Source organism: Apaloderma vittatum, unplaced genomic scaffold (genome assembly GCF_000703405.1).
Source record: "Apaloderma vittatum isolate BGI_N311 unplaced genomic scaffold, ASM70340v1 scaffold13946, whole genome shotgun sequence".
Taxonomy (NCBI): domain Eukaryota; kingdom Metazoa; phylum Chordata; class Aves; order Trogoniformes; family Trogonidae; genus Apaloderma; species Apaloderma vittatum.
The window spans coordinates 1-24,074 of NW_009721336.1; the positions used below are offsets into that span (position 1 = coordinate 1).

General features: G+C 39.6%; 2 protein-coding genes across 2 annotated transcripts; both read left to right on the forward strand.

The window, feature by feature from the left end:
* Positions 1-1,290: 1,290 nt before the first annotated feature.
* MYSM1 (Myb-like, SWIRM and MPN domains 1) lies at positions 1,291-15,131 on the forward strand (the record flags this gene model as incomplete). The annotated part of the gene is made up of 20 exons (XM_009871348.1): positions 1,291-1,433; positions 1,604-1,679; positions 1,880-1,950; positions 2,732-2,809; positions 2,941-2,967; positions 3,477-3,555; positions 4,244-4,342; positions 4,954-5,714; positions 6,548-6,678; positions 7,840-7,943; positions 8,876-8,953; positions 10,070-10,158; positions 10,486-10,540; positions 10,627-10,677; positions 11,414-11,488; positions 11,782-11,970; positions 12,180-12,312; positions 14,079-14,184; positions 14,308-14,365; positions 14,970-15,131. Coding segments are annotated over 20 exons (2,565 nt in total), but the record flags the coding sequence as incomplete, so codon positions are not given.
* A 6,391-nt stretch (positions 15,132-21,522) lies between these two features.
* On the forward strand, positions 21,523-22,452 carry TACSTD2 (tumor-associated calcium signal transducer 2). Its single transcript, XM_009871347.1, has one exon. It carries the CDS (start codon positions 21,523-21,525, stop codon positions 22,450-22,452), a length of 930 nt encoding a protein of 309 aa, XP_009869649.1.
* Positions 22,453-24,074: the final 1,622 nt, after the last annotated feature.

The following is a 24,074-nucleotide window of genomic DNA, read 5'->3' on the forward strand; positions in this document are numbered from 1 at the left end:
AGGAGATAGCGTGTTGCGTAACCGGTGGCGAGCCTGCGGACACAAGTGGGTTCAGAAGAGCGAAGGCAGGGAGAGCTAGAAGACTGATTCGACAAGTTCATGGATAAGGAGTTCTCTGGGTCTGTTTAGCCTGGAGAAGAGGAGACTGGGGAGCGAGCTCATCGAAACTTATAAATATCTAAAGGGCAGGTGTCCGGAGGATGGGGCCGGGCTGTTCTCAGGGGTGTCCAGTGACAGGATGAGGGGCACTGGTCACCCACTGGAAAACAGGAGGTTCAAGCTAAAGTCTTTTTCCCTGTGAGGGTGCCGGAGCCCTGGCCCGGGCTGCCCAAGGAAATTGTGGAGTCTCTTTCTCTGGAGACTTTCAAACCCCGCCTGGACGTGTTCCTGTGTGACCTGCCCTGGGTGACCCTGCTCTGGCAGCGGTGTTGGACTAGATGGTTTTCAGAGGTCCCTTCCAACCCCTGACATCCTGTGATTCTGTGAAATAGATGGTGAAGTAAATGGGCAGCAGGACACTACAAGTCTAGCAACTGCAGGTTCTGGGAGAGTAGGAGAGGATTGTGTCAGAGACAGTGGCCAGACTTGCATGCTGCCCTAGCGGAGCATCTGCTGTTGCTACTGTTGTAGAGTAGGGGGTAAAAGGGGAGTATTGGTCTGACCCATTTCTTGATATGCTCCAAACCAACCCATGAGTTTTACTGGTTTCTGGATGTACATAAGGAATTATCCTTACCTGTAAGGAGAGGTTTGAGCTGCTGGCACAAAGCAGTTCAGAATAGTAGGTGAGTTTAACTTTAGTAGTATTGCAAGGGATGAAGACTAATCAGTCTTTAGAAAAGTCTGAATGTTCTGGAAGCAAAGAATGACAAAAAAACCCCCCAGATTAATTACTAATGTAAGATTTTATGCTAAGGAGGTTTTATGCTGCATTAAAACAGAAGTTGATCAGTGATGTTGACAAGTGACAGATTTCTAAAAGTAATAAGTAGCTGTTCACAGAAAGGATCAGGATGAAGTCCATAAGAGCACTAACTGTGATAGGAGTCTAGTAAACCTTATGTGAGCATGAGCTTTCCTCAGGAGGAAAACTTTTTTTTTCTTGATAGGGGAGTATTTTTACCTTCTTTGGGGAAAGACGGGGAAAGATGGAGAAAGATGGAGAAATATTAAGTGTAGATAATATAACTCCGTGACAGTTTTAATGCTAAAAATGTAGTTCTTTATTTGTCCATAAAATTCTGATTTCTTTCACTTGTGTACCTTTTACATGGTCCCTCCTGCTTTCAGTTGATCTGGAAGAGAATTTTTGCTGTTCAGGGTTTCACTGACATCACGTACAATGTGCAACAAAATAGATGTGGAGATGCTACTGAGATTACTAAGAAAGACGACTTACTGAAGGGGATTTATGCTATGTCAAATGGAATATTGTAAGAAGGGAACACTGTATGATAGCCTGCAATATATTATTTTAGTTATACTAGCTAATTCTGCATCTTTAGTTAATGTTTTTGTTATTTACTAGACCATTTTTGTAACTGGCAGCACTAATTTTCTTTGACTGTGTTTGTGTTGTTTTGAACACTGGAATCTTTTTCAGCGATCATGAGAACTCAGCTTCAAGCTTGCTGCAAGACCACTACCTTGATTCATCTTGGAGAACTGGTAACAGTCTTGTAAGTATTTTTAAATGAATGGTACTTCTAGCAAGGTTATCAGAACTTTTTCTCCATTCTCTTTCCTCCAGATGCATGCTCTTTTATGTTTTTAATTGATGTTTTTAGTTTATTTTTAGAAACTATTGTATATGATTCATGATACTTAAGTAACAGTGTGACAGAATTCAGATATTTAAACATATTTGTACTGTTTGCAGCCATGGACGCTGGACAGCAGCATTAGTGAAGAAAACAGGGCTGTCATTGAGAAAATGTTGCTGGAAGAAGAGTATCCTTTTTGCTGACTTGCTTGTACGTTTTCCTGCATAACAACAGAAAACATCATGTTGCCAAAGGAACTGGATGTGCCTTTTCTTGTTAAGGTGGTCAAAGCACTATCACCTTGTAGGTGGATTGCAGAAATCGAGGAAATCCCAGGAATTAATCACCTAGCTACCTGCAGCTTCCTCTAGTGCTTCACGTTCTTCACAAAATCGCTCTAAAAAGCTTGTCGGATGTAAGCTGGCACTGGCACCAAAAATAGCGATATTCATCGCCGCTTCAGCTGCTTGTTCAGTGCCACCTCCAGCATCGTGCTGACGCAGCCGTTTGTGTGACTTCGTGGTGAACCCGATCAAACAGCTGATCTGGCTAAAAATAGCTAGTTCTTTTTGCTGAATTGGCCTTCACTTGGACTGGTTTACTGTCTGATTTTGTCTGCTACGTTCATCCTTCCAAGAGCACACAAGACAAAAACGGAGGGAACAGCTGCTGCTTTTTTTTTCTTGCCTTTTTTTTCCTTTATAAGCAGCATTGCCTTAAATAGTCTTACCAGTAGTAGCGTTTCTGGCAGAAGCTGACCTCACAGACTAAGCAGGTTATAGTAACAGGGGACTGAAAATAAAGCCAATTAAAGTTTTCCTTGATTTGAAAATAGGTAAAGTATCAATGCAATGGAAATTACTTCTAGAGCTGAATAATTACGAACCAGTAAAATTTATATGATTGTTAGAATTTCCATGTGTACAAATACTCTGATGCTTCAAAAACTTACTTAGTAACAATTTCAGATATTACTTATCTAATAAATCACTTTCTGAAAAAATATGGCTCAGTCAGAAGGACGCGGAGAAAAGGTCTATGAAAAGGTAAGCTGTGTTCTGGGAAAAAAATCTCAGTTGAGAAGAAATGAGAAGTGCTTCCAAAATAGTTGATTTGCTGAGATATTCAGCAGCATCACAATTACTAATTTTTATTTCACTTTGTTTTTTATTTGCAGCCCACATAAGAAAACTGGAAAAGTCATGTACGTACATTTTAATGATTGAGTTACATTTTTAAGTGTGGCTCCGATTTTTGTTACGTTACCAGGCATTCTTTAAAAAATCAACTAAAATTCCTTAGTTCCTTTTGTTTGGCTGTGCAAAATTATTTAGTGGGGTTAAGAAATATGGTTCTGTATAATAATAGACCTGTAGGAAACTGGTTTTTGTAGCACAGTGGTCCTTACGAAGAAAAGAACCCTGTTAATTCTAGTCAGCTTTCTTGCCCGAACTTTTCTGTTTGCTTCTCTTACATATTCCTGTACCGTTAATTACTGATGAGTATTGTGTTGCCTTCAGACTTGTTTTTGTGATGGAGAAGCTGGCACAATTCTCAACATTTTATGTATCACTTGTGTTCATGTTTAAAACAATACCTTGAGTTTTACTGAAGGTGAGGAGTAGTCGTCATGTCAGAAGTTGCCTTCAGTTACTGGGATTTGAGAATAGATATTTTTAAGAAAGCACTAACTTCTCTTTCATATTTTTCTAGGATGCGATCACCTACAAAATCAGCCAGCTACTCATTAAAGTGGACATCAGAAGAAAAAGAGCTGTTTGAACAAGGGCTGGTAAGTTTGTTTATAAATGTAATGTTTTGAATAGAAGTCATTAGTTTATCTTGAATAACAAAATAATCTTATAAATAAGCGTGTCATTTTCATCTGCTTTTATACTTCTAGTGTGTTAAAAATAATTGCCGTCTGCTAAGATTGTAATGATAAATCAGATGTATATTGATGAATCCCCCAAAATGCTGTTCTTGGCCAGATTTTGTTTCTGTGAGGCCAATTACAATTTGCAATCTCAAACATACAGCTTTATGAATTGTAAACTCTTAATACTGTAGTTAACTACAGGGAGTGTAGTGTGTGCTTAAGGCAAATCAGCTAATAAAGAGAAATCCCTGACTATTTTAAGGTCTTTAGAGATTATATGGTTCCACAGTGCTGACTGTAATAGTGTTTGCTTCACCAAGTACAAATTCATTTGGGCAGGATTCCCTGGGTTAGTAGACAGTGTAATTTGCAGTGTGCCTGAATTGGGTGAAGAAAATCGTTTAGTTAAGAATGATGATAACTTATTGTTGGATGTCATTTTCTTCTTGGTAGCATGTGAGTAGTGAGATTCTTTACTGTGAGTTTGCTGTACTATTTGTTGTGCACTTGTAATGAATAACTGAGATTTTAAACTCTTGGCTCATTAAGTGCCTTGTCCGGAATGTCAGAGTTTGCATAACTTCGATGTGCTTCGTACTAGGTGAAATTTGGCCGCCGGTGGACGAAAATTGCCAAGTTGATTGGAAGTCGTACTGTTCTACAAGTGAAGAGCTATGCTCGGCAGTATTTTAAGAACAAGGTAGACGAATTATGTCTGTAGTTAGCAAAAGAGGCTGTTCAACAAATATGCCAAATATGATGACAAATATGTAGCTTGATTTTTATCTGTCTTTTCAGAGTTTTGCTGTTAAAGTACATACTCTTTTTACTCCCATATTCAGAAAAGTGGAATATGCTTATTTGCAGATTTAAATATGAAGTCAGGCCTGATTTCAAATTTCTAGGACGGCTTCAGTATTTTTATTGCTCGTATAAATAAACAATAAATGCAGTATAATTGTAGTCACTTGCATTGTTGGTTATTACTCTGAAAACACTTGTTTTCCACTGTACAGTGTTCAGCTGCATGTTGTAGTTTTAGCTTTAGCCTCATTTGAGGCTTTGGGGGCATTTAAGAAGAAATTACTATTGTCTTAAGTTTTTTTTAAAAGAGAAAAATATGTTAATTTACACTTGGGCTATGAGTATACCTGTAATGCTGGATCAAAGTCAATTGCAGTGGATTAAAATGTATTAAAAGATGAGGAAGAAACGTTTCAGAATGTTTGCTGGTCAAGTAAAATAGTTCTGACTCTGGGAGACAGAAGGGGATTGTTTTTCCCTCCTTAAAGTGTTTTATATTTTCCTAAGGCGAAAAACGGTGATTCTGAAAAAGAAGAGCAAAGTCGGTGTGGGAGCAATGTTCCCGTTGAAGATGAGATAAGGGCAGAAGCGTGGTCATCTGGAAGCTTGAGAGGCCATGCAGACCCCAATCTGAATGCGGTCAAAATTGAAAAGCTGTCAGATGATGAAGAAGTAGACATAACTGATGACATGGATGAACTGTCTCCTGCCTTCCAGCAAGAAACTAGAAAATCTGAATTAACTGTTATTTCAAAAAGTCCAGTTGAAGAAATGAAAGGAATGGAGCATGTTTTCTCATCTGTTGGACATAGTTCTGCAATTTCTTTACCGAAAGAAGATCCTCAACATGCCAAGCAAGAGCCAGTGGATGCATTGGTGTTTCCAGGTGTTGCAGCAACGTGTTCTCAGCACCTGAACGGTGATAAATCTGTGACCTTAGATTACCAGCAACACAATAACTTTATTGAGAAAGCTGAACAAGGCAGACAAGTAACAGCTCAGGGTGCTAGACAAGTAACTCATCAGGAGCCTAATGAGGAACAGAGAGACCTGGCTGATAATGGGTTGCTTTTTCCTCCTCCCTGCCAAGTGGATGAAGATCATCAAGAAGAAGCAGAGGAGCTTAAGCCACCCGATCAAGAAGTGGAAGTCGACAGAAACATCATTCTGGAAGAAGAAAAACAAGCTATTCCTGAGTTCTTTGAAGGGCGCCAGGCCAAAACACCCGAGCGTTATTTGAAAATTAGGAATTATATTTTGGATCAATGGTAAGATGCATTAATTTCATTTATGGAAATAAGTGATTAAGATGACTCATGACCTGTTTTGTTTTTAGTTAAAACACTTCGTAGTGCTAATAGGTTACTTTTGAAAGAGGAAGATTAATTTTATGGTAGTATTGCAAAGGTTGGCAGTGAACAGCACTGTTTATTAATGCTTCTTTTGTGTCTTCCCTGTTGTTTTTTTCTGGCATTCTGGAAGCTAAGCAACAGAAATACTTGGAAGCAGCATGAAAATGAGTGTCCTGTATCAGAACAAGCTGATCCTTTGTGTTGGTTAGCTTGCTTTTAACTAGAAGGAATTGCTGAGTTTAACTCTCTTTTCATTCCGTTGTCCTGTGTATTGACAGCTTATTCTAGTTGCAGAGAAGTTATAAAATTCTGCACCAGAGAAGTGTTGAACTGAAACAATTCACATCAATGTAAAAACAGATAAGTGTGTAGAGAGTGAAATCAGGCTTATGTTTTACGCCAGGGGAGCCTATGATTATATGAGGTATTTAGATTAATCTAACGCTGATGTTCTTGTATCCATTGAACGATATCATAGTTCTGAGTAATTGATTGCTACCTGGCGCCAGATGTGTTGAAGAGTTTGTTTCAATGCACGGAACATATGTTTCACTCTGCATAAGTGTGTAAAAATAAGTCTAAAATACACTGTGTCTTTTGTGAAGTTTCTGTTGCTCTCATAGTGGTCTGTAGTTTGCGTATCACGGAGGGAAATTTCAGTGGCTCATCTTAACCTCAGCTTGTTACACAATCTTTTCCTCCCCCTTGATTTTTTTAACTGTTTGACAATGTGCTACACTTTATTTTAGGGAGAGATGTAAACCCAAATACCTGAATAAAACTTCAGTACGTCCAGGCCTTAAGAACTGCGGTGATGTTAACTGCATTGGACGGATCCACACGTATTTGGAATTAATAGGAGCGATTAACTTTGGCTGCGGTATGGTTATTTTTATTGTAATCAATTTGGAATTTAAATTCTAATCTGTACATGCTGAACATATCTATTGGTGACTGTCAGCTTTTTTTATTAAAACGAATGATTTCATGTGAAGGCTAAACATGATGGTTAGGAGATGTGTCTTTAATAGAAATGTAAGTTTGCTTCATTCAACTGAGGATGACTGCACTTAACCAGAATCAAGCATCCATGTGGGTAATGTTCCAGCTTCTCTGTACTCTATGTCTTACATAGAGTTACAACAATTACTATTTAAGTTCTGTGGAAGAGGATCTCTGTTTGGACTGTGTTTAGTATAGTCAGCCGTGTTCCAGCCTATGTGGCTGTAGCCTATTCAGGTATTAATGGTGAAGGAGTACTTAATGGTGTTCACACGGGAGGATACACATTAATCCTTACCAGGAAGGACCTTCCGAGCAGATTCTCTCATGACCTTTGAAAATCTAGAGGAGTTTGTAACCTGCTTACAGGATTATGCATTTTTGGTTTTACACAAGACCTTTTATTTGTTTTTCTTCTTCCCTGCTTGCCATGTTTACCCCACACTTGCTGGGGGTGGGTTTTTTTTCCTGTGTGTTCCGGTTTTGACTTTGTTACCTGACACTTCCTCCGTCTGAAGTTCTACCCTTTCTCTATGTGAGACAGAATTCAAGTTATCGTTTCTTTTCCTATACTGAATTATAAGTATTTCCTAAATAAAAAAAATGTCTTCATCCTTGGGGGTAGTTTTGACAAGATGCAAATGTTAAAATCAGGTACCATTTAAAAAGTGAATATGTACCTATAAGCTGTTGGTGTAGTCTCTCTGGATTGATTTTGGTCTGAAGTTGAATGACAGTCACCTAGGAGAGGAGGAACATCCTGCAAATACATTTTGTCTGAAGTAAAAGTCATTAAAAATAAATTAGCAATAAGGAAGGAGGTTATCCTGTCTTAAAATGCAGTGGTAGAGGGCTCTATAACCGGTCAGCAATATGACCATCAAGAGATGTCTTTTCACTGTGGGTTCTTTTTGCTGTTGGCTTTTTCTTTATGGCATTTGTTGTTACCACTTACCTGTGTCATTCTTGGCCCTGTACCAGTAATAAGTGGCTTCATACTTGAGTGAAGCGCAGGTTATCTCTCTTCTGTGTCTTGCAGAACAGGCTGTCTATAACCGACCCCAACCAGCTGATAAAACACGGTCCAAAGAAGGCAAAGACACCGTGGAAGCCTACCAGCTCGCTCAGCGCTTGCAGTCCATGGTAAGTTTTGGTGGGGGAGGTGGGGGCAGGAAAAACATTTAGAAGACGCTCCTGGAGCAGGTCTTTCATTTCAGAGCTACAGCGTCTGGAAATTTCTCCTCTTGTTCAGTCGCAGTTTTATTAGAATGCTCTGTGATTGGAGTGTCAGTCTGAGTTCTGGTATCTGACAGGGGTCCGCCCAAATTTCTGCTATCTCAGACATCCAATTTCTGTTCAGGGACTTAACTACGATTTGTTTCAGTCTTTTCCCTGCAGCTTCAACCCCTTCCTGCCCTCCTCTGTAATTAATTAGCCAGAAAATAGTGCAGTGGGTTGGTAGTGGGTGATTAAGTTGCTTGCATGCTAACAGTTAAGTATCGTAGGTACAGGATATGGCATACTGCGAGCTTTGTGCACACAATTAAGTACAGGAGTAACTCATTTGTAACTCCGTGAATTACCAAGGCTTGCCAGATTTATTTTTCATATTCACATTTAATGTAGCATTTTTTTTAAGTACTTCACAACAAAATAAATCAGTTGATGAGAGGAAAACTAAATCAATCTCACTGAAAAGCACATATATTGAACTATAAAGAACTGTAGCATACACTACATGTAAGCATACTGGTTTTATAGCTTTTTGTATTGCCCGAGCGATGATTCAGTGCTGGATAGTAGCGCACTGTTGCTGTCGGGTATTGATGCTCCACGGAACATCAGCCGGGTGTTGTGCTTTACAGCCTTAAAAACTGCAAACTTCACTGATGGTATTTCATGACAGATTGTGAACTATTTCATTCTACAGAACTCCAGGGTGCTCTTTCTTTTCTGGAACTATGTTATAGTTACACTGACGTGGCAGTAACCTTTTGGACAATGTTCTTATGGCTGATTAAAGGAAATTTTTTCAGGAGTAATAGCCTTGACCTGTGTTGATTTGCTTGCTGCAGCGGACAAGAAGACGGCGAGTGCGAGACCCTTGGGGGAACTGGTGTGATGCGAAGGATTTGGAAGGACAGACATTTGAGGTAACGCTGCTGTGTTTTAAACTTTCCTCAAAGAATTAATTCTTGCCAAGTGCTAGCAGGCAGTGTTGCATCAAACGTATGAGGGAAACAGTTGTGGGATAGTAAATGGGAACCTCTCTTTGCAGAAGCAGCGATTTGAAAATAAATGGAGCAGCTGTTACATCTTTATGCTGCTGATAAATACAATTTTGGTGTTTGCAGTTGTGAGTGTATCGCCCTACGTTTGTTTTGGGCCCATAAAGCTTTTTGCCTGGTCTTGTAGGAGATGTCATGACCCTTAGTTTGCAGTTAGCTGCCTTACTAAAGCAAACAGTAGCGAGTAGGAGAATAAGATTTAATAATTTTTTTTCAGTCCTGTGTTTTCTTTGTGCCTACAATGCAGGTGATAACGAGTTCCTAATAATAATTATGCTGCTAGCAATATCCCCAGAAATACTGTGATGTACAAAGTGCTTAGAAAAGTTCATACAAGTTTAAATATTTTATAGAAGACTTGGGAAGAAAATATCCACTTGTCTATTCCTATGATTTTGAATTATACAACAGAGGAAGAACTTTAACATCCTATTTTTCTTGTATAGAAACCAAATTAAATTTGCAACCTTCAGTAATAAATATCTGTGACACTTACTTCCATAATTTTATAATGCCATACCTATTTTTGAGTAACTGTGGTTAATAATTCCAGTGCTTTCTGAAAAATGCATATTTGGGTGGAAATAAAGTTTGAAAACACTCATCCCTAAAAACATGTTTTGATAAATTCTGGCTATGGATTGCAATGGCTGATTTTCTCCTTAGTTGCACTTGCATTTATGCCTGGTTTGCAATAGGGGCTGTGGTTTTACTGAATTTGGTTGACTAAGAGAACATAAGAATTCTCTCATCAGGCATCTTGTGGACTAGATCTCTGCCTGGCCTTGCTTTCACACCACTTGCTGCGGCTGTGGCTGTTTCTCTCTGACTTGAGTAGTCCTATAACATGCAAAAATTGATAGTCTGTCAAGAGGACACTGATGTCAAGAATTTATTCTTGCCTGGTTTTAGGATCGTTACTGGCAGAGTAATGATGAATGGAGACATTAAGACAAATTTCATTTCTGAAATTCTTTTTAGCATCTGTCTGCTGAAGAGTTAGCAAGAAGAAGAGAGGAGGAAAAACTGAAGCCTGCAAAGTCTTCTAAAGGTTCAAGACAAACAAAAAGGTATTACTCAATGTACTTTATGTTCAAATGTTGATCTTGTAGAAACGAAAAATATTCCTTGTATAGTGTCAGGCTGGAGCACTGCAAATCTGTTGTAGGTAACATGGTCTGAAGTAACATGTTTGTATTTTAAAATGTTTCATTCTGACATTCACAAGTGTGGGCAGTGAAATTTCTCTATTTGGTGGGAGTCATCCTAGTGTTGGATGAGAAAATCCAGTAAAGAAAACAAAGTTGTTCTTCCTGTGCCAAAGAGACAGTGGGAAACCTGAAAAGTTTCCTGATTGTCCTGCAGTCTCTTTAGAGACATTTTCTTTCATTTTATAGTTCCTTTGATCCCTTTCAGCTGATACCGTGCTGTTTATTCACTGAAGAAAAACAGGTATGTCCCTATGAGTGAATAATCACGAAAGCTTTATTGCTTGCTTTATTACTTTCCTATATTCATTATTGTGTTTATCCGTTCAGGAACCTTTTCAGGTGAAGGTGTCTTCTGAAGCGCTTTTAATAATGGATTTGGTAAGGATTAAATTGTGTCTTTCAGAAAGCTGTGATGTGTACGTTGTGAGTTTTGTTTGTTGTTTGTTGTTTTTTTTAATGGGCAACATAAGAAGATTGAGAAATACAGTACTTCTTTCCATTCAGACCTACAAGTGAGAACCTAGTGTTTGATAAAGCCTCAAAAGATTAATGTCTGGTTGTTCTATATTGTGCTTAGTGTACGACCATTTACCTTCTAGAAAAACTAATGAGTGTTAGTGCTTATTGCTCTCCAGCACACTTTAAATATAATTTGCTTAAAGGTACTTTCTAAACCAGACGTCTTCTGTTTCTACTAGTCCAGGAGTTGATTTTGTGTTTATAAAGCAATGTGTGATTTTGATTTATTTTTGTATTTTTCTTTTTTTCTTTGAATAACAGGTTGTACCAAAATTGGTGCAGTGGCTCAGCACTGCACAGCATAGCACACGCTTCCAATTTTGCACCTAGCGTTGCTTCATGTACGGAAATGTTCCACAAACACATTACAGGCGTGCACATGTATCTGATAACCAAACATCAGTTTTTCTGTCTGCTTTAGATGGGTGTTTACACTGGGTGTGGGAGAATCTGTAGCTGTCCAGAGTTTTCCTTCTAAATGCTATTGAGAATTACTGACCTGTAGCTGTGCAGCCAATGTGTTCGGCTGTGTGCAGAGCAAAACTAGGAGAGATGGTACAGCTTGGACTTTAATAATTGTTTACTATCATTTTAGCACTCTCACGTGTCTATGGCGGAAGTAATAGGGCTGTTAGGCGGAAGATACTCTGAAGCCAATAAAATTGTCGAAGTAAGTGTTTATCTTTTTACATTTTCTCTAAAATATGAAAACTGATACAATAACATACATTAATCTTTGTAGATATAAATGTTATTTCTGAAGGGCAGCTACTTAAAGTGTATTTAAGTTGAGGTTAGTTTCTGTAGTCTTGAAATGTTAAGAGTTATCTTTATGTTCAAGCATTGGCCTGTCAGCTCTATCATGAGGAACACCTAGTTTATGATTCTTAAAATTCATAATTTTTTTTTTTTTAACCGATGAAAATTTCTTGCATTTATCCAGCTGGAGACTTTTTTTAACAGGTTTGTGCAGCAGAGCCGTGCAATAGCCTGAGTACAGGGCTGCAGTGCGAGATGGATCCCGTGTCACAGACGCAGGCCTCGGAAACGCTGGCTGCCAGGGGGTACAGCGTCATCGGGTGGTACCACTCCCACCCGGCCTTTGACCCCAACCCCTCCATACGAGATATCGACACTCAAGCGAAATACCAGGTACTTGCTGGTCAAACAAATAGCGAAAAACAACCCCCGCCAACCCTAAAGCCTGCCTGGTATTTCTAACGTTAATACACATTACTCCTCTACTGCATCTTAAAATCAGTTAATGCATAAATTGACATAAGTTCTGGTTTTCCTAATTTCAGAAAGCTACTCAGAAAAAGCTTTATATTTCTTGTGTGTGTTTTTGGGTTTTTTTGTAGAGTTATTTCTCCAGAGGTGGTGCCATGTTTATCGGAATGATTGTAAGTCCTTACAACCGAAATAATCCTCTTCCATATTCTCAGATGACTTGTTTAGTAATCAGCGATGAGATCAGTCCTGATGGTTCGTACCGTAAGTACCGATATTTTTGTCATCGCCTTCATTTTTCTATCCCTTTCGGATACTAAGGGGAAAAACTGTGTCCATTCTTGAACTCAAGAAATAGGAATTTATGTATTTATGTTGGTAACTTATGCTGTACAAAACCTTCACTTAAAGAGGAATCCTGCTAGTGGTCTGTGCTGTTGTGACAAGAATATGCCAACATAAACAGAAGATTGATTTTCTGTATTAAGAAATTAATCAAGTAAAAGGGTTGGGACAGTTATTTACATACAACATCCATGTGAAAAGCTGAGAAACTGCTTTGCCTGTATGACTTAAGCTTTGCTGCATTACAAAATTCTGAACAGATCCTCTGATGGAGGAGACAGAAGTGTAATAGCACAGAACTGGCTGCTACAGCAGCCAAAAATCCTTATTTGCGTAACTTATCATTCAGAATGTCAAGGGATCAAACTTGCCAGCTGTCCAGGAGAAGAAAAGATACGAAAAATGAAATGGTGTGCTGGCACAAATCCCAACCCACGAGAACAAATTCTTGATCAAAAATGTCATTAGCATTTCATGGAAACGGGATGTTTTCATTTCTTGAATAGTTAAGATCGTATCATATAAAACTTTCAGTATTTCAAGTGATGATCAGATCTTCTGCTCATTCCCTGACATGAATTTGAGGAGAAATCCCATGATAACAGGATGTGGCTGTGGTAGGTGCCTCTTCTCCTCCTCCCTCCCCCTGTTGGAGTCCTGATTTTTGCATCCTGACTCCCAAGGTTCCCACTTTTCTTGGCAAGGCAGGAGCAGCGGCCGTGTGAGCCGACAGTTCTCCCTCTGTTTTTTCCTGTGGAAGTAAGGGAGGGAGACCATCTGCCCGGAGACTTGCTTCGGGGTCCTACAGGAAGGGAAGCAGAGGCCACATCTGCGCAATAATTCCTGTTTACAACAGTGAGAGTCCCGTGACTTTATCCTCATTTCCCATCCATCCCACCCTTGTGGTGTGGAGGTAAAATACTTAGAAACTTGATCTGCCCTTAGAAGCAGACTTTTTTCTCGTTGCATAATTTTTCTGTCTGAGAGGATTTGGTATTTATGTTTCTTTTTACAGAATGGTATCTGCTCTAGCTCTTTGGAAAAGTTACGCCACGGCAGTGGTGCTGTGGTCCTGTGCAAGTGAACGAGGATTAATATTTTGCAGGAGGCATAAATCTATCCGTAGGTTAATTCTCACTCTTGGAAATGCATTCTGCACCGAACAAACGCTTTTTCACGTTTGTGTACAAGTAGTGAATTGTATCAGTTGATTTCTTTTCACCTACTCTGAGGTCTAGCTGGAAAGCATGAGTTTCAGTTCTTTAAAATCTTAGGAACTTGGAAAATTTTTGTTTTGTTTTATTTTAAATCTTACATTTACGGTCTCTTTCTTTATCCTCCACCATTTTGGTAACTGAATTGTGTTCTGCAAGTAATTTTCTTATGTTCCTCTAGAATACTTTCAAATTCCTCTTCCCTCACATGCAATAAACTAGAGGAATTCTTCCTTATCAGCCAGTTCGTACATGAAAAACTAAACTTTTTTATTCACTTAATAACTGTATAAAGTGTAGAGACTACGGAAGTGTACTAAGTTATAAAAACAAGATTATAAAAGCAAGCTTCTGCAGTCAGTAATAAATTATGAACAGTTACAGGGAAGGAAGGGATTGCACCTAAATAAAAATAAGAAAAAATAAGTTGTGTACTCAAAATGCTGAATAATCATGTTCAATTGATTCCAGGCCTGCCCTACAAATTTGAAGTGCAGCAGATGTTGGAGGAACCTCAGTGGGAATTAATATTTGAAAAAACAAGATGGATAATTGAAAAATACAGATTATGCCATAGGTATATGTCTACTTCCATTCCAAAGCTTAGCTCGTTTGGCATGTTTGCATGTTTATTATTGATGTTCCAAGAGAGACGTGTATCTGCTTTCTACAGTGCTGCTGTTTGTTTTTCTTTCAACAGCAGTGTCCCCATGGATAAAATTTTTCATAGAGATTCTGACCTGACTTGTTTGCAGAAAGTAAGTTTTCTTCTTTTAGCTTTTTTAATTATTTTTTTTTAATACAAATCGGTTTTGTATCGTCAGGACTCACCTGAAGTTACATTTTTACAAATCAAAGATTTAAATTAATCACAATGAATGACTTATGGTGCAGTTTATTTACTTACAAGCAAATTGTGCTTAAGCACAATCAGGACGCTCGTTTGAGAGAGTTGGGGGTGACGGTTACATGCAGATACCAAGTTTTTATCTCAGTTTGGAGAAGAATGAATGGCACGTTGATCGGGTCTCTTCTCAGCGAGTTGTGTGTTTTGTGTCGAGAACTGCGTCTCTTTTGGGAGAAGGTTTGGACTTCCCAGTCCCGGGTTCGATGAGTTGATAAACAGCCTAAACCTAAAATGGAGTTGGTAGAATACTCGTGAATTTAGCAGTTGTGTAATTGCTTTTAAAGACTTGGTTTTAAGTCATCTGTGTGTTCCTGTGTGGCTGTTCCTTTCTGAAATTTATGTTGTACAGTTGAGCACTTTCTGCAGTGTTAATCCTAAATTACTTAGCAGCTAGAAGCGGAAAAAAGAAACTTGGGAAAAATGACAACTTAAAAAGATCTTTTTCTTTTGACTAGCTGTTGGAGTGCATGAGGAAGACGTTGGGCAAGGTAACAAACTGCTTCATTGCTGAAGAGTTCCTGACTCAGATAGAAAACTTATTCCTTTCCACGTACAAGAGTGAGAAGAGTAACGCCGAAGAGAAGGAGAATGAATGTTCAAATGAATTGCCAATGTGATGGCTTTAACAAAACAAAATTATAGAGTTTTGATTTTATTTTTTCATTTTCTTCCCCTTGTCCACGTTTTGTCGACTCTTTCAGAACTATTACCAGTTACAGAATCCAGTGTCATTTTATTGTTACAGTTTAAAATACTTGTGTGACCCGACACACAAGGAGCACTTAGTATTAACATTTTGTAGAAAACGAGTGCCACAGAATGAATTAGTTGACCAGCAGTCTGCTATTTGGGAAGAAGGACAACCTGAGAAGAATGCCATGCATCCGTCTTCAAGGAGAGTTTGTCCTCTCTCAAGGCTTTAAGTTGGGGAATTTTCTCTCATTTTTTATCTACAGGCACACAACTAAGAAGAAATTTGTTCCTTAGTTCCATAGACACTGCAGGTTTGAATGAATTCACAAAAGAGAAACTTAACAGAAATGAAAATTTTATAGCTCACTGATACCAAACTTTCCTGGTGTCCAGTCTGAAGTTGTATTCAGTTGTAGTTTAATACATCTTTTAATTTTTGTATTGCCCCCGCCCAGCGATCCCTATGGTTGAGTAGCTTCTTGGCATGGTCTTTGCCATCTTGCTTCTGTAGTGGGGAGAAAAAGCTGGCAAATTCTCTTGACTTCTCAACAGTGGTTGTGCTTGTTTCCAGTGGAAATGATAACTCCTGTCTTATTACAGGTTGCAGTGTTTGCGATCTTCCATTCTCCAGGGAGATATTATGTTGTTCTTCCAGATCATTGTGATTTGTCCACTTGTAAATGCCGCTGTTTCCTGTGGAAACAAGAGCTTTTGATTGACAGTAAACTGAGTCTAACAAGCAGAAAAGTATTTGTCTTTTTAAAGAAAAAAAAACAAACCCACCAACTTTTATATTCAGGGTCTTCTCTATAACGTGCAGTTCAATAAGCAAACGCGCTGGTTTGTATCACTTCTTCGGTTATAATTTCATACAGGAATATATCCAGATAAGGTAGTTGTAAGATTGATCTTAATTGAGAAGTTTCTTGATTGCAACGTGGAAATGTTTTATGAGCTGTATCACTGTGAATCTGTCGAAAAAATGTGCTTTAAATTTTGCTTTCTAAATCATGAGGAAACTTGACTTGTATGCAGTTACTGCTATTTACACAGATTTATCTTGAGCAAAGTTTCTCAGAAAGGTCTAAAATATATTTGAAAACATGAAGCGAGCAAGACCTTGAGTTTATATCTAGAAAGGTGATAATGGACTCAAAACTTATTTTAAAAAAATATGTGTGTATATATCTAGTTCTACATAACATAAATGAAATTTAAGATTGTATATGTTTACATTTTTAACTTCAGTTTGTCATTTGCATAAAGAGTTTGAAAAGCTTTAAAATTGTAGAGTTGCATCCCAAGGAGCGAACTCCTTTACAGGCAGTTAACGGTCCTTTTTTTCTCATGCCTCATAAAACGTCAGTGTCTTGCTGTTACTAAGTGAAAGGGGCAGAACCTGATCCCGTGGAAATAGGAGCCCTTGCTACACGGTGATTCTCCCAAGGCAGATGCAGGAGCTGTGGACTTAAGAATATTGGTGAATGTTCTCTGCTCTCTTCCATGTACAGATCTGCTGGTGCCCAGCTTTGGATCCCTCTACTACGTATTTACAAACTTGGTGTATCCATCTCTGTAAGGCATGTTGACTCAGTCTGCATATATTCTAAAATGTCCTATTGAGATTTCCTAATTAAAAATAACCGCATGGCTTTCTGTATTTCTAGTTTAAACTACACTCTTGGTGAGAAAGCGTTCCTTCCCTACTTAGTTGTGGAGTGGTCTGCAGTGTAAAGGTATTCTGCAGTTTTGCGTAGGTTACTCTTTAGAAACATCGCACCGTATAAACGCGTGTATTAAAAGCTGTAATTAGTTCTGATCTGTAGGAAAGAATTTTGAACCTCTTGTGTAGAAGCAGTATGAAGTAGGTGATGTTCTTTGTCCACATACGGTCTCTTTCCAAGCACGTAAGGATGGATGTCAGTATTACCCAAGTAGTGGCTGCTGCTCTGTTTAATGATTAAAACGAGTTAAAGCAATACACTTGTATGAACTGGAGTTAAGGCATGCTACATAAGAAAATGGTTGAGTAAAATGTGCTTGGAAGCAGTTTGTCTCCTGAGGAGACAGTGCCATATTGAGCCCTGGATTCCTGCACAGACTCCAGATGTTCTAAGAGTTCATGATCAGGGTGGTGTGAGAGGAAATAGAACTGCTGGTGCCATCGAAATCCAGTACTGTCACACGAGACATTGTACGTGAATTGGAAATGCCACATCTGTAATGCTAAGTAATAACTTGTTGGCAGGAGCCGTGGTGAGAAAGTAATCTAACCTACTTCTCATAATTTATTTTGACTGTGTGGTTAATAATATGAGTTTGGAAGTTGCATGCTTCTAAGGAGACAAAACTATTTTGATAATACTACCAGTTTGCTACCAAACACATATAAGGCATTAAATATTTTTATTGGCAAGCTCTTTTTTTTTTCCATCCAGCAATTCTTTTCACGTTAGTGTTGTTTTGTGGACTAACACAATATTTCTTTCTGTCAGCTGTTATGCCTTGCCAGGTTGTTGCTTAGGAGATGGGAAATGGTTGAGGAACAAGTAGAATGATACAGTTTAGACTGGAAGAGTCGACAGTTTAAAAAATAAAGAGGAAAAATCCCCAACCCCCTAAGATGGACCTTTTGGCAAATATCCTATATGGGCATTTGTTGGCCAAGAAAAGTTCTGCTTTCCCAGTTATCAGCAGTGCTTTTTCGCAGGGATACACACCTTGTCTTCCAAGGGAGGGGAATGCCTATTTGTGTTTTTAAATAAGTAACTTTCCAAGAACGATTCAGTTGAAAAGAACAAAGACAGAAAAAAAAACAAACCCAAAACCAGCCAAACAAAAAACGCTGCCACTGTTGCTATTAAGTATTTTTTTCTTTTTGCTTGCTGCTGTCATATTCCTGACTGTTGGTATACCAGAGTCTGCTAATAAAGGCTGTATATGCAGTACCCTGAAGGATGTGTTCTGTGTTTGTAACAGCTTCTTGTTTCTTGAGCATCGTCACATCTGATACTTTTTCCAAGGCGGTCACAATAACCAAGTGCTTCAGGCAAGTTTGCTACCACTAGAGGGAGCTTTGTCACAGCTGGCAGAGAAAAGGGTTTGAACCAAGAGCAAAACTGTTGTTAGTGCTCAGAAACTTCTGGCTGGTGATTCAGTTAATGGGCAGTAGCTGTGTACCTGGGAGATTTGTTTCTTTCATTTGTTCTTTCAAAGCCTCCGCCTTAGTCTCCTTCAGAAAAGGATCCAGTGGCACTTTGCGCCAGGGATGCCGGGACGGTCGATCAATGTGTTTCCGTAGTGTTTTCACAGAGAGAATCCTGGCAGTAGGATCGCTGAAGTAAGAAAGGTAACAGCTTGGTTTTCATGGCCAAGTGAATTCTGGAGGTGACTGTCAGATTACTTTTCAACCAACCCTAGTCATTACCCAAATTTCCTTCAAGCATGCTTGGTTCTAGCTCTATTTCTGCCAGTGGCAGGAGCCAGATGAGCTCTTTCCTGCTGTGCCAGCAGAGAATTTGGTGTGCCGGACGTTACTGCCTGGTGGGGACATCGTGTTGTGCGTGAGAGAGATGCTGTGGCGGTGGGAAGCGGGCGGCACGGGGATGCATGGTGCCCCCAGCTGAGGACGTCTGGCCGCACGCAGGGGCGTGTTTGGCCCCGTGGAGCCGGTGCAAGGGAAGTAGCTGGTTGTTAACGTCCCCATGAACATGGTAATCATATTTGATACCAAACAAAGTATTTAATGGCCTAGATAAAAGCATTCTGGTTGTTTAATTGGAAATGTCTTGCTGGTTTACATAGACCTAGTGCCCTATTTTTATGAGATTTAGAATTGTGCCGAGAAATTGTTTCCATGGAAGCAGAGATCACTAAAGAAATAATGCATTCCACATTTCCTGCTGCATTATTCCTTTTACAGCCTGCTGTTCTAAATAATTAACTCTTGTAGTGCCATTACAGCTTAGCATGGATTAAAGGAAATACATTTTTATGTTTTTAGTGTTGTAGAGGAATTACATACATATCTAAAGATACATGTATATAGATACTTGGAAAGACTTTTTTCTTTAAAGTAAGTCTGTTCTCCCCTTATTTACAGAGGGGAAAATCCACCAGTGCAAAAAGTTAACGGAAAAGTGCGTTCCTATTTTGGTAATTTATGCAGCTCTTTCAGAGAAACTTAAAATTATTCATTCTATGCCCTTTACTTGCCACTATTCCACACTTTTTGCTTGGTTGTGGGTATATTCTAGAACTGTCGTGCTTCTCACCACCTTTGAGGAAAGAGACAATGAATGCAGTTGTTAATTAAGGCCACAGCAAAGAGAATCTTCTGCCAGTAGGAAAGACAGACCATCTTCTTTAGTTACTCAAGGTTTTCCTCACATACATTGCTTATGACAAACCCCTTTTTCCCCTACTTCACTGTGTCTGCAAGAAGGAGAACCTGCTGAATGGTAATATGAGTCTGAAACCAAGCATGAACATCTGTAGACATCATAAAAGCAAAGTATTATTCACTAGGAAGTCCTGTTACAGCCCATCCCTGTGGTGCTTTCTAAGCACACGGGCAGTGCAGCTCTTGGCCATACAGAAATCACCGTTGCTGGGAGCTCCAAGTTTACAGCAGTTGGGGCTCTGCCCTCCAGAGAGAAGAAAAACAAAACCTACTCTCTCAGGTTCGTAATGCGAAAAAAAATAAAGACATGTATGTAGGTGATGGTTAAATGGATTTTGACTGTGAAGGATGTGATTTTTTTAAAAAATATTATTATAGGTAAATAAATTACTTTGAAATTAAAAATGGAAAGAGAGTTACTAAATTTTTGTCAAAGAAACATCAATATGACAACTTGAAATAGCAATTTTAGTAATAATTTTAGCTGTAGATCTCAGTTTCTAAGAAAGGTAACTACTGTTATTTTTACCAGAAGGAATGGGGAGAGGTGTGGTAATGTGCTTTATAAAAGCCAGAAGTATTCTGAAGGTGTCTCATCTTTGCTCCTTCAAGTAGCCTGTCTTTTGTCACCCAATTTAGGGATGGGTCTAGCTGCAAAGTTCAACTCCAGGCCATGCCCCTTCTCTAGTGGTAATGGGGATTTACATCTGGAGCTCTAATTTTAAAAGTATCCTGTTTTACAAATACTCCCTGGCAGTCAGGGCTACTTCCAGACTGAGCCACCGCTACAAGTAGCCCAATTTGCTTTGATTTGAAGCAGGGCAGGTACAAGGAGCCCTGTGCAAGGCAGCGTGCAAGTTGTGTGGCCGTGAGGAGGGCATACATGCTGTTCTGCAGTTGTTACTGGTCCCAAACTAATGATTTATAAAGTGTCTGGCAGTGTTTGACAAATCAGGTGAATGGGACTTGCTTAATGCAAACTGGAAAATATTCTTCAGTTGATACCAAAGCACACGGAAACGGTAACTTGTGCTTTGTAGATCATGGGACACTGGGAGCTACTGGAGCGTACTGCAACGGGCATTGCTCAAAATTCAGAATGAAGAATATCTTAAGAAATGGCTAACAACTTCATAAGGGTAACGCAAGAAGGAAAATCATCATTCCTAGTGCTGCCTTGGGATGAATCTTTGCCAACAGAAAGAGGGGAAGCGCAACTTTCCATGCTGGAAGACGAGTGTGCTGTGCTCTCTGAGTAGGAGAGCAGCCATCACAATGATGAAAGGTTGTTCCTCCTGAATTGGCAGCTACTCCAGGCAGCACGCAGCAAATTTCAGAAGGCTTTCCTTTATAAATATATGAAAGTAGAGAGGAGGAAGTCCGTAACTGGTAAGAATGTAGACAGTAGAATGATACAGAAGCTGTGTGACAGAAGACACAGGAAAAACCATGAGGGAAGCGGACGAGTAGAATTTCTTCCAACAGAAATTCCTTAAAAAGAAATTCATTAAACATTTGCACAGTCCATAAAGAGTCTAAAGAAGAAAAAGGGCAAGCTGCTTGTGCTCTAATCCTTAAGGGAAACCCAAGGCAGGAGCTGTGCTTCTGCTCGGCTTTTTTCTCTCTCCCATTGCCTCACATAGCAAGAGGGATGGCAGGCAGCTTGAGGCAGGCTCTGGTGCCACTCCCCATAAGAGATAAACCTGCAGCTTGTTATCTTCTCAATCTTCTCAATTTGGGTACGAGATGCCAGTTGTTTTGGAAGGAGAACCTGTTTGGTGGGTCTGATGTGAAACTTGATGAAAGGAGCCGCACACCAGCCTGTAGAAACAAGCAGACTCCACGAAGGGATTTAAAGCATTCGATAGCACCTGCCACCACTCCAGACTATATCCACGCTCGTCACTTGCACGATGGAGCCTCTGGTTGGGGTTTTGATGGGTTTCATTCTGGCGGTGGCCTCATCGGCGCAGAACAACTGTACCTGTGCGACCAACAAGTGGGCAGTATGTGCCCAGGATGGACCTGAGAACTGCACCTGCACGCTGGTAGGTTCAAATCGCAAGGTCGACTGTTCAACGCTGACTTCCAAATGCTTGCTGATGAAGACAGAAATGATGCCCCTGAAGGAGAAGAGCTTCCAGGCCCAAACCCATTGGCTGTTAGATACCGATGGCATTTACAGTCCAGACTGTGAGGACAGTGGGATCTTCAAACCTAAGCAGTGCAGTGAAGTCGATACTTGCTGGTGTGTGAACACTGCCGGAATTAGAAGAACCGAAAAAGGTGACAAAAGCCTGAGCTGCGACAAACTGGTTAGAACGAGCTGGATCTGCATTGAACTGAGGCACAAAAAAAGGTCCAGTGCCTTCGATGTTCCCGATATAGCAGCCGCCCTGAATCATCTGTTTGAGAGCCGATACAAACTGCACCCCAGGTACATCACAGACATCAAGTACGATCCCCCACTCATCCAAATCCACCTGAACCAGCACGAGAAATCTAGGTGCGATGTAGACATAGCTGATGTAGCCTATTACTTCGAAAAAGATGTAAGAGATGACTCCATCTTTCATTCTAACAGTCCATTAACTATCTCTGTCAATGGAGATGCTTTGGATATTGAAAAATTACGGATTTACTATGTTGACGACAAACCTCCAGAGTTTCACATGAGACAACTGGTTACTGGCGTCAGTGCCGTAGTGACAACGGTGATACTGACTGCTAGCGTGGGCATCACTGTCCTGGTTATTCTGAAATGGCTGCGGACAAGAAATTATGAGAAATTTGAGATTAAAGAAATGGATGAAATAAGAGCACCAAGCTCACAGCTGCCCTGATCTGAAAGAAGAACTGCAGCAAGAGGAAGAAAAAAAAAGTACAAATAGCAAACAGACTCGGCGTCTGCATGCGGATTTGGAGAGGATTTTTCCTTTCTACAGGAATTTGTACAGTGACTGTTATAAGTTATTCTAGTTTAGTAAGAATGACTTTTTTTTTGTTTAAGGTATAAACTAATTTGGGAATCAGTTACTTAAGTATTTTAAAAGAGTCCCAGTTAGAGTGTAAGACAAGTGTTACAGCTGTCTGTTTTGCATAATGCAGAATGCTTTCACTAGTACTGCAAGACTCGTTCAGCCTGCTTAAATACTCTGAGTGCTTCTTCATATTTACTGAAATTCAAATACTTGCCTTAGCACAATTGGGTTATACAGCTGCTTTTCTGTTGGTAAAGAGTTGGTTTTTTCTTTTTACAATGTGTGTTGGTTTTGGGGGTGGTGGTGGTGGGTTTTTTTCCCCCAAAGTTGTTGGAACTTTTTTTTATCAACAGATAATTTCAGAAATATTACTAAATAACCAAAGAAGGTTGTGATAAGATATTCTACAGCACCAGAGGCTTTTATACAGTCATTTGTTAGGTACTATTCCTTCAGTCACTTCCAGGTGCAGACATCCCCAGTTGCTGAGTTTGTATTCAGGCAGCACAGCCAGCTCTTCCCACTTGTGCTCTTTAACAAGGGTCTGACACTCCCAGGCAGCGAAGATCCCTTGATCCCAACGCAGGTGCAAGTTAACCTTGGTGTTCTGCCCAAATTCAAACTTTCTGTCTACCTAAATTCCCCCCGCAATTTTAATGGAAGGAGATATTTTTCAGTGTTGTACAGCGTCACAGAAATACTACACAATGCTTCAGGGCAAGCTGAAAAAGAGCTTTATTCTAGTGACGCTGCAGGGGGAGTTTAAGACCAGAGCGTAATTACCCAAGTTGGAATTTGGTCAAGCCACTAGAACTGGACTTCTTGGCTACTTACGCATCTGCTGCATTCCTTGTTTGGGAGGTCATATCTACCATGAAGGACGTTTGCTAGAAAATAATGCTGGTTGTCACATGTTGAAATACCGGTGGTATTATTCTCTGCACTGAGCAAGGATATCTGAAGTCCCTTCAGTCTCAGCTGCTTACATTCAAAACAGGACTGCAAGTGTATCAGCAGTATTAATATATTCAAAAAGTTTTGGAGCAGGGTCTATAATTTATTGTGTGCCTTACAGCAACGTGTCCAAACTGGTTGTTTTTCTGTCAAGTATGTACATCAATACTGGTAGAAGATGAAGTGAGAATTTAACACCTAGGCTGAGTTTTCCCAAGTCATAGGAAATGGATTAAATTAAAAATCTGGAGCCGAGTAGCTCTCCGGATGAGAATAATTTTTTTACAAGTACATTTCTTAACCACTTTCTTACCTTACGCAGAGCTGAGAAGAGCTACGTGTTTGAGAGGCTGATGCTGTCCTTCCACCAGAGAAGATCATGAAATGCACAATCTTTTCTGAGGATCTACTGTGACTTTCAATATTCTTTTAAAATCACTGCATTTTTATCATTTCTGCACTAGGAAAAAATATATTCTCAAGGTGAACGATGAGATTTTATATTCAAGGAGAATATAAACATGCAGGCA

Coding starts and splice junctions, on each gene's coding strand:
- TACSTD2 (XM_009871347.1), top strand. CDS start 21,523: ATGGAGCCTCTGGTTGGGGTTTTGATGGGTTTCATTCTGGCGGTGGCC.